The 11,405-nt window shown below is 38.3% G+C and overlaps 1 protein-coding gene across 2 annotated transcripts in view; it reads right to left on the minus strand.

Annotated features, from left to right (window-relative positions):
- LOC116846725 (UDP-glucuronosyltransferase 2B31-like) overlaps nucleotides 1-10,983 on the minus strand; it is a 283,436-nt gene extending 272,453 nt beyond the window's left edge. For both annotated transcript variants that reach the window (XM_032820934.1, XM_032820935.1), the window contains exon 1: nucleotides 10,415-10,983. In XM_032820934.1, coding sequence (XP_032676825.1) covers nucleotides 10,415-10,660 — 246 coding nt within the window. In that variant the 5' untranslated portion in view covers nucleotides 10,661-10,983. The remainder of the gene's footprint in view (nucleotides 1-10,414) is intronic.
- Nucleotides 10,984-11,405: the final 422 nt, after the last annotated feature.

An 11,405-nucleotide genomic window follows, 5' to 3' on the forward strand; every position in this document is an offset into this window, starting at 1 on the left:
ATTACATTCTTAATTTACAGGAAAAGTTGAATGAAATTCATCAGTTTGTTAGGGATTCTTTGAAAGTCAAAAGTGCTAAGGTTAAGATGCGCTATGATCAAAATGCGAGATGGTTATCTTTTAAAGAAGGTGAAAAAGTATGGTTGTACACTTCTCGTAGGAGTTTGGGAAAAGCTCCTAAACTACAAAGTTTTTGGGAAGGACCTTTTGAGGTAGTTAAAAGAATTAGTGATGTAGTTTATTGCATTCGCCGTTTTAAAAAACATAAGAATAAGATAGTCCATTTGGATAGGTTGGCTTCTTATTTCGGAAGGAATTGATTATTTTCGTTGTCATTGAGTAAAATTTTATCTGAGCCCAATTGTAAATAATTTACTTATTGTAAATAAGTTTAAATGGTTGAACATTTGCTCTTTTCTTTTCTATTTTGTTTGTTGCAGTGGGACTAGAGTGAAGTTGTTTTCTTCAATTCGTCTTCACTTCATTCGCTGAAGTTATTTGAAGATTTTGAAGTCCACTTTGCCTACAGGTTTTTGATTGTGGTTTTTCCTGCAGGCCTTCGCTTAAGGCGAAGGGTAAATGCCAAGGTGGGGATTTGGGGAGATTTCCTTTTGAAAATCGTTGGGTCCACAAACGTTACCCCCCCCCCTGTCTGAAGACCTCAGGCGGAAGGACATAGCAACAGGATTATTTTTGAGGACTTCTTCAAAAACAATTGTCCGAATATCTTCTACGGAAGGGAGGAGCAAGCAAGCCTGGTAGTATCTGCAGTAGCCACTGAGATAAGGGCAAAGAAGTTGGCCCTCGCCAAGAGTTGAAGAAGAAATCCGGTGGGTTGTCGGGACGACAACCTTTTTGAAGAAGGGGAGCAGTGTTGCATGTGTAACTTCAGTATGCAAGTTCTGAGCCGATTCCCCGTAGTTACGGGGTTGTTAAGGAGCTGTTGATAAACAACAGCTGATAGTAGTGGAAGGACGGCTTACGCGAGAGTAAGACGTACGACTTTGACGCACATTATAACTATTCTGGTTCCACGATTCTCCATTAAAGAGTTTTACATTTTTTTAAAACGTGTATTCATTTCTCCTGCGTCCACAAGAATAACAATATACAGGGTGTTTGAGGCCACGCGTACACACTTTTTATCTCGGAAACAGAGCATTTTAGAATAAAACATTTCAAAGAAATGTTGCATGGTTTCGAGGTATACATAAGATGGTGTCATTGATTTGACTTTGGATGACGCTGCCAAGGTCAGGTCAACGTCAACTTTTTTTAAGTAGAAATATGTATTTTTTATTACGGAATTTTATTCTATGTAAAGAAAGAAACAGCCCTTTTGTTTGAAAATTTTTTTCATACGATCCTCATTTTTTAAGATATTTACGGAAATATCTACAGAATTATTGGTTTCAATAATTTTTTACTCGAATTCTATCAATTTTACCGAAAAATGACAAGATATAAAAATTGTTTATTTTCTTCTTATAGAACTCTGAGAATCTTTTCGGAATTTTGTATTAACTTTTTAGTAGTACATTTTCTAGCATTTTTTTGAAGTATTAAAAAGTTAGTATAAAATCTTGAAAAAATTCTTAGAGCTTTATGAGAAGAAAATTAATGATTTTTGTCTCTTGCTTTTAGATAAAGTTGATAGAATTCGAGTAAAAAATTATTGAAACCAATAGTTCTGTAGGTATTTCCGTAAATATCTTAAAACATGAGGGTCGTATGAAAAAAATTTTCAAACAAAAGCTGTTTGTTTTTTTTACGTAAAATAGAATTCCGTAATAAAAAATACATATTTATATTTAAAAAAGCAAAGTTGACGTTGATCTGACCTTGACGGCGCCATCCAAGGTCAAATCAATGACACCATCTTATGTACACCTCGAAACCATAAAACTTTTCTTTGAGACGTTTTTTTCTAAAATGCTCTGATTCCGAGATAAAAGGGATGTACTGGTGGTCTCAGACACCCTGTATACAGGATGTCTTAAAAATATTAGAACCGCTGAATATCTTTTTAGTAAGGTTTTTCGATAAAACTTTCAAAACAAAGATTGTAGGATTTCAAAAGCTGAATCTGATGGTGACCTTAAAATTGACCTTAAGTTTGACTTTGAAATGGCCTTCAAGGTCAAAATTAAGGTCAATTTCAAGGTCACCGTCAGATTCAGTTTTTAAAATCCTACAACTTTTGAAACAATTTTTGAAGCAATTTTGAAGCAATTTTCGGATATTATAAAGAAAACGGCCGGTCATACCCAGTCTCACTGCATAAATTTACTTTTCTCATTCCAAGTCGTCGAAATAATTTCTAATTTAATTACTAAAGGCCCTACTCATACTCGGTCGCGAGTGAAATCCTGAAAATAGCGATTGTCAGTCCCGTGCGTGTAAGTATCCGAAAGATATCCAGTGCAACTTGTAACCGCGATGCATCGCGTTCCGGATCGCTCGCTGATTCGGGCTTGTAGGAGGCGGAATAATTTAGAAACAGTGATTTGATAACAAACTTAGTCGTATATTTAAAATAAACAGCTGATGATGTTTACAATTAAATTAGATAGTGAGTGTCGACGCGTTGGTTTTGGTCGATTGTGTACGAGTTGTCAGAGACTTTGTTTAAGATATGGCTCGCAAGATGCTGTACGCGGTGCGCGGGACGCGGACAATGTTGTCGTGTATTCGCGAGTTTGTCTGTTGACGTTTCTCAGCTTCTCGCCTCTTTAATTTCGGTTGACAATTTCTTTTTGCTATTTCGCTGCTCTTCGATGCAGCACAGTATAAGCTGTATGTCGGTAATAGTGCAGCGCAGCTGCACGCGGTGTATCGCCTCGATGGCGATTCCTCAGATCTCCTATCACGGAGATTCGATGCGGTTTCGTGTATGCGATGCGAAAGTCCGCTTATATACGCGAAACCTTAGCTATCTGCTCTGTCTTTGCAATCGAACGAGACCGGCTCGTTCTAGCATGATCGCGGATGTGATGAAGATGGTGCCGCGGACGCGCCTATGTGTCGTGGTAACGGTGTGATTCCGATCTCGCTTCTGGAGATCGGTTTGCTAGTATCGCGGAGGTCGACTCGCGCCTCTACGAGCGATGATGGTGTGATCCTGAAGACGCGGTGTCGAAGCTGCGCTGCAACGGAGCGCTACTTTGCGTATACAATAACGAGTTCCCACGCGGCGACTCGATAACGGTGTGATCTTGATCGCACTAAGGCGAAGTCGAGATCCGGTTTGCGCTGTGAAGGTTGCGTTAAGCGCCCTTCCGGTGCGTCGATTCCAAGCCCTTCGACGGCCGTGAAACCTTGCGGATAAGGGTAGTTATATTAATGTCGGTGTCATGAATCTATGAGTCGACAGCGAAGTGTTTTCTGTCGCGAATCTGCGAGCAGTAATCTGCCAGGAACGGTATGGAAATAATGTCGATGTCATGTATCCGTGACTCGACGGCGGCGTGATTTCGGTCGTGTATCCGCGAACGGAAATCTGCCAGGAGCGGTCTGGTTTAAACAGTGTCGGTAGCACGTATTCGTGCACCGACGGCGGAGTGATTCTTGTTGTGTATCCGCGAGCAACAATCTGCTAAGAACGGTGTTGGAACAATGTCGATGTCACGAATTCGTGACTCGACGGCGGAGTGATTTCTATCGCGTATCCGCGAACGGAAATCTATCAGGAGCAGTCGGTGCTCTCGAAAGAGCGGATCGGAATCAGATCTCGATTACGAATTCGCGGCGCTTTATATTTGCGAATCACGCTTGCTTCGCTATGTGTCGTAGATGTTCGGCGCTTTTGCTGTATATTTTTCCCGAGGACGCGTTGTCCTTTAACACTCCGTTTCGCGGTCCTGTGCGTCTCTTGTGTTTTTCGTAACGATCTCTTTTCGATCGTTACAAACTTCTTTATGCCACTGAAGCTTGAACTATTACCAATCTTACGGCTAGCCACGACAGTCAAGGGGTTGTTCAGGGCCCTCTCCCGGTTCTCTAAAGGTGCTAGATAAAACAACTTATTACAATTCGCTAGTCTCCGTTAATGTAAATCGTTACTTTATCTTATTGCAATCCGAAACGAACGATCTAATGCATGCCACCAGTCGATAACACACGCGAACAAGACAAGTTGCCATCTCGTAGACATCCAGGTTGTATACCGCGAGTCCCAATAAATTCTATCTTCAGTTATTTCTAACCATCGGAGCTATTAGGTTGCTCATTTTCCCTCATTCCCTCACCGACCCCGTTGACCTCATGCGAAAACGCTCCGTAAGGGGTAGCTTTTACGAAAACGTAGCTTGACCACAAAAACAACTCAGCACGGCGGAGCTGCTCCTATCGTGCGTGTCGCAGAACTTTGCAGGGACGTGACATCATATTACAATATTAAATTATATTAAGAGAAAAAGAGGAAAAGAAAGCGAGAGAAAGAGAGAGAGAGAGAGAGAGAGAGAGAGAGAGAGAGAGAGAGAGAGAGAGAGAGAGAGAGAGTAAGCGAGAGAGAGCAAAAGGGACCGAGATAGGGAGAGAGAGAGAAAGATAGAGAGCGAGAGAAAACGAGACAGAGCAACAGCGAACGAGAGAAAGAGCGAGACAGAAAGAGAAAGAGAGAGAGAGAGAGAAAGCAAGATAGAGCGAGAAGGATTCAAAAGATAACGATAGAGAGCGACAGAGATAGATAACGAGAGAAAACGAGAGAGAGCAAGACAGCCAAAAAGAGCGAGTGAGAGCAAGGGAGAGCGGGAGTGAATGAGAGAAAGAGAGGGGAAGCGAGATAGAACGAGAGAGAGCGAGATAGGGCGAGAGAAAGTGAGAGAGGGCGAGAAAGTTTCGAGAGATAACAGGAAAGAGCGAGAGAGAGCGAGAGAAAGCGAGAGAGATTCAAGAGGTAACGGGAGAGAACGAGAAAGAGCGAGAGAAAGCGAAAGGTAGCAAGAGAAATTCGAGCGAGAACAAGAATGAGTGAAAGAGATTCGACAGAGAGCGAGAGAGAACGAGAGGGAGATAACGGGAGAAGATAACGCCGTCAACAAAGAGTGACAGATAGCGAAAACGAGTATATGAACCGTGGCCGGAATATAAGCGAGACCAGACCGATCCGGACCGTTTACCGAATTCGATGCTTCAGAGTGAAGAGTGAGGATTTCGACCGTATCATTTCTGCTTTCCCGTCTGCTTCCGCACCCTTACTAGCAAAACCGGCACCAAGAAATTGTGTGTTCGCTATCTCCGACGAGAGCTCTTAACACCGACTTTGCCTTCCCGTTTGATTCAAAAAACCGACTAAAGAGTTCGTGTGTTCACGAGCCCCATCGAACATTCTCGGTACCGATCGTATTCTTTCTCGACTTGCAAGTACACGTGCCAGTATGTGCGCTCGATTGAACGTTGTCGATACTTGCATATATCGCGTTGGCGACAAGTGAGTCACCCGATATATAGCACCGCGTGCTAAGACGATCGTATCGCCGTCACCGCCGTGTCCTCGCGGCCATGGAATTTCCGACATCGCGATTCGCGAACGTCTCGCAACTTACCGACACCGTTTTGTACGATACACCGTATCGCTATATGTTCCGCCTACCAAAGCGCGAGGCACGTACTACCAAAACCGCGACACGATTACTGGCGCCGTCTCACGCCGAAACGCTCAAGATACCGCATTCTGTTCTGTATCAAAGACTATTAATAAACTTGTGTTATTTATTTTTGTTACTTGCTTGTGTCAAACAATTATTGAACCCGGACTCCGACGAGCGAAATTCTTGACGTTTCCTTTGTAACGAGACATAGAAAGGCCTCGTTACTACACTGTGCACTATACGGCACTAACGGCGTCGCGCCGAAATGCACAGTGCAGTGCCACCACCAGCGACGCTGACATGACGCCGACTTGTGGTACGCAACTGCAAGCGTGCATTAAGACGAAGACCCGCATGCGGATCCGGCCGACCATCCGCCGGTTCCGCGAAGCGCCGCGCCGCTACTCGCAGGAAAGAAGCGGTAGCCGATACGATAAAAGGGAGCCCGCAAGTCTCTCAACACTGAGTTCACCGCCGATCTCCAAGGAAACCGGCACGGGAGAGTATCCCCCTGAATGAAGATTCAATTCAGCTCCTGACGACGACTTGCCGAGAGTCGGCCGCCGTCCGCTCCTGTCTAGCGAACGTGTCGCGAGTCGATCGTTCTGTTAACCGATTCCTGCTCCTGACGACGACGTGCCGAGAGTCGGCCGCCGTTCGCTCCTGTTTAGCGAACGTGTCGAGAGTCGATCGTTCTGCTAACCGATTCCTGCTCATAACGACGACGTGCCGAGAATCGGCCGCCGTCCGCTCCTATCTAGCAAACGTATCGATTTTTTTTTTAATCGCAACCAGTACGATATATCGCACTGATAATAAATCGCAATAATAATTTGATACAAAAAAATGATAGTAAACATACCAGGTATGTAAATATAAAACCGGAATTTTTGTATAGAAAATACACGTTTATTGTATAAAAATGATTAAAAGTATTTTATTCGAAGTATTGCCCATCGCTAGTTATACATTTTTCCCACCTGTCTGACAATTTGTGGATGCCACGCCAAAAAAACTATTGCTCTTTTGAGGCAAACCAGTCATCGAGCCATTTTCGTACATTTTCGTAAGAAGTGAAGCGCTGCTTAACAAGTGCGTGTCCCATCGATGCAAATAAATAGTAATCGGACGGAGCCAAGTCTGGTGAGTAAGCCGTATGCGAAAGTATTTCCCAACTAAACGCCTCAATCGTTTCCTTGACCAGTTTTGCTGTGTGTGATGGTGCACTATCATGAAGCAAAATCACTTTGTGTTGCCGTTTTTTATATTCTGGTCGTTTTTCACGCAAAGCTTAATTCAAATCGATCATTTGTTGTCGGTAGCGTTTAGTATTAACGGTTTGGCCAGATTTTAGCAGCTCATAACAGATCACACCCTTCTGATCCCACCAAACACAGCATTGTCTTCCGTCCATAGTGATTTGGCCTTGCAGTCGATGTCGATGGTTCGCCTGGAATTACTCATGATCTTTTACGCTTAGGATTCTCAAAATATATCCACTTTTCATCGCCAGTCACAATTCGATGGAGAAATGACTTTCTTTTGTACTTGGCGAGCAGCATTTCGCAAGTGGTTTTTCGGTTTTCCTGCTCTCTTTCATTCAGTTCATGTGGAACCCATTTCCCATCTTCTGGATCTTTCCCATGGCTTTCAAACGTATGGAGACGGCTTCTCGTGTCACATTTAATTGATCCGCGAGTTGTTGCGTTTGAGTGTTATCCTCATCCAACAATGCTTGCAATTCGCTGTCCTCAAACTTTTTCGGTGGTCTTCCACGTTCTTCGTTTCTCACGTCAAAATCGCCACTTTTGAATTTTTTAAACCACTCAAACCACTGTGATTTACCAAGAGCATACTTACCGTAAGCTTCGACAAACATTCGATGCGATTCTGCAGCAGTTTTCTTCAAATGGTAACAGAAAATCAATGCTGTCCGCAAATCGTAGTTTCCAGGTACAAAATTCGACATGTTCAACATTATTACAAACTATGCTGTTGTATGAAACTTGTATTGTTGTGAGTTGAAAATCTTTGTCAGAGATGTCAACAAGGAAATGGCGTCAATAACGCGGTTTGACGATAACTACATTGACAGCTATGGCCATCTATCTGCAAATTCCGGTTTCATATTTACAGACCTGGATTTATATATAAAATTGTAAATATACTTTTTCCAGAGATGATTTACGAGACAATTTGTTCCTTAAAGGTAAACATTTCAACAATAAAATATTAGTTAAGTTTTTACTTAAAAATAATAAAAATTACAAGAATTACAAATTTTTTTGCAAATTAAAAAATTTTTTTTTAATTGCGAAATATAATAATTTTTTTTTAATATAAAATTTCTTAAATTTTAATACCAAATGTATGTAAATACTTTCTATAAACATTAAAGTTAATTCATGCATTTTTTCAGAATTTTAGCATAAATATTTTAAAAGATACAGCTGTTTAAAAAATTGCTATGAGTGGCAACCACCTAGTATGTATGCAAAGGTTGAAACAATAAGTGTGTATACGAAGGCTTAAAATATCTACGTACAAGTTATTCTTAAATAAGTAAATGATTTTCTTGCAAAAAGAAAATTAGTTTTTTTAAATGCAAAACTTGTGTTTAAATAAATATTTGCTTGTTTTAAAAGTAAATAAAATACAAGTAAATCATGTTATAAAATTAAATAAATTATTTTCTAATATTAAAAATATCTTTTTGTGTTTCAAATTAAAGTTTATTTTATTATCAGAAAAAAATTTATTTAAATTAACAAAATGATTCATTTACATTTTACTTACTTTTAAAATGTAAATATTTTTTAAATATACTTTTTATATAATTTTTAATCGTATTTTTTACATTTAAAAGGATCTATTCTTTTCTTTTAAATAAATAATTTGTTTTCGTACATGAATATACCATATGTGTACAATACGAAACGTCTCTCAAAGTGACAGTAGTGCAGTAGGTAATGTAAACGACTCAAGAACCAGAGATTTCAAGTTCGAATCTTAGCAATTGGTAAACAAATTTTCGAAGTACAATTTACATTGAATTAAGTAGCGTGTGAAAACTAAAGTGGAAAATTTAAGAAAAATTTAGGAAAAGAGAAAAATATATATAAATGTATATATTTCAATAAATATTTTTATAAAATTTACGATAAATATTTATCATCTATTGAATTTAAGGTCACAAAAATACTTTGGTAAATATTTATGAAATATTCAAATAAATCTTATATTTTGTATTTAAATATTTTGTAAATGTTTTATAAATATTTTGTGCTGTCTGGGAACGGACAGAATGCGTATACGCATTTGCAGACAAAAACTAGTAGGATGCATATACACCTTGGCAGTCAGAAGCGGACAGGATTCAAATACTTTTTGCAGATAGAAACGGACAGGATGCGTATACGTATTTGTAGATAGAAACGGACAGGATGCGTATACACATTTGAAGACAGAAACGGACAGGATTCCTATATGTATTTATAGTCAGAAGGAATAGGAATCGCAGTTATATATCCGTTTTTACAGACAGAAACCGATAGATTATAAACATACTCTATCCATATCTGTCCGTATTTGCAGTGCAAGAAACGTATAGTAAAGCAGATAGAAACGGATAGGATACGTTTTCTGTCCACAATTTTTACTAGGATAATCTTTTAGAGATTACTTAAGAAAGTGACTTGTATAAGTGTCAGACAGCATAAGATCTCCAGAGGATGTCTTGGGGATGTTCTTAAGACGTAGGGACGTTCTCAGCAAAATACTCTTTCGATAACTCTCCTCGCGATAACTCTCCGCACAAGCTACTTCCCCTTCACACGTACGCTCACTAATACTAAATTGGTCCCCATTATATTGACGTTGGCGCAGGCGCGCGTAATATTGAAACACAGCCGAATAGTGATGTAAGGTTATAAGCTGACGCGCATGCTTCTTCCTCCTTTTCAATGGCCAAGACTTCTGCCTATCAGCCAATCACATGCATGCGCCGTCACAGAAGGGGCTCTCGGTAACTTTCCGTTTCTAAAAATTTTCCGCCCTTACAGCCGCTTGGATGGCAAGTTATCGAGAGAGTACTGTATGCCTTTAAGTTGTCTTGTGGAGATCTGTGCCACATCTATATTGGGATATATCTGCATCTCCTAAGCTACATAATTACCTAATTTTCTTTCATTAATAACTAAAAATCTACGAGATTATTTACAAAATAATACAGAGTTTTGTTCAATTTGATCTAATATATGAGCACATATTACCACTATAACTCTTCTACCATATCACGCGTGATTCACTAATCTTTTTTTAATCAATAACTCGATTATTACGAATATTGAAAAACAATATAAGACTTTTATATTCACCTTAATTTGTTCTACGTTTTCACAAAAATTACGAAAGAGAGTCTGGGATACACTCTATATTTTAATATATTACAATTTATATACGGGAAACAGATATTATTTAATTATTCGTTATTTGTACATAAAATATATTATATAACATAAAAATAATGTAAACACTTGTTATATAACGTAATATTTATATGATATTTAAATTATGTTATTACTAATCTTTACTGTCATAAATTGTAAATACCAAATAGCTGTAAATGTAAAATATAACCAGTTTTAAAACATAATTATGTAAGGCATACAAAAATCAATTATGTTATAAACAAGGTATAACAAGCTTATATTATATATGTTATTTTACATTGTACAGCAATTATATTCTATTTTCTAAGATGTCGCGTATTGAAAACTGAATCAAACCAAACTATTAAAAATAAAAATAATATATCTACTTACGATGGACGTCAAATTTTGTACAAGTTTATCCTCAACATCAGCTTCATGAATGCTTATTATGTGTACGTGATGGCCTTTACGGAGAAGATCTCTTAATAAAGGCATCGTCCATACGTGATGACTAGTTGACGCAAGAGGCTGTACCATTAAAATCGATAGTGGATTTAATGTTATTGTAAATCCTATTGAAATACAATGCAGCAGCAACAAGTATCTTAACATTGTCGAGACAAAGTAACGCGACATCAGTGAAGCTACTTATTTATCCTTCAGAGTTCTTTATACTTTGAGTTTTAATAGTTACAATGCTATATTTGCTACTCCACTTTCTTCCCAATATAATTCAATTATAAGCGCGATTTAATTCATTATGTTTCTTAAGTACATTTATCTTTATGACAACTAATGTGATGATCACTACATTATTTAAAAGAACTAGCATAAGGAGTCTATTATTAATTATTATTAATGATAATCATATATAAATTATATATAATGGTTATCTACTTCACGTGATATTTAATCTCATTTGCGTTGCTATCGAATACAAATGAAGACATTTATGTGACATGACAGTCCATGATAAATGGCTACACGATAAGCACGTATCGTACCTGATACGTAAAATCCAATGACCTAAAACCAAAAGATTATATGCTAATAAAAAAGGAAATTTAGAAGTAACTCAATTTTTTTGCATAAAAAGTTATTATTATCAATTCAGGATTATAAATTATGGAGTAAGTTGCATAATTTGTTATAAAATAATATCTTAATAAGAAGTATAGATATAAACAAAACGATTGCAACTTTTTTCTCTTTTTTTTCTTTGTAGTAAAACTCAACAAACAGAATTATATAACTGTTATATTGTTGTAATATAATGAAATGTAACCTGCAATATAAGATCCTGCAATATAAGATCCTAAATAGCACAAGATATCCTATGGACATTCATCGGATATCCAATTTTGAACATCCCTTAATGTCC

This window comes from Odontomachus brunneus, unplaced genomic scaffold (genome assembly GCF_010583005.1).
Source record: "Odontomachus brunneus isolate Ranch 3 - 2012 unplaced genomic scaffold, Obru_v1 Obru_scaffold_068, whole genome shotgun sequence".
Classification (NCBI taxonomy): Eukaryota; Metazoa; Arthropoda; class Insecta; order Hymenoptera; family Formicidae; genus Odontomachus; species Odontomachus brunneus.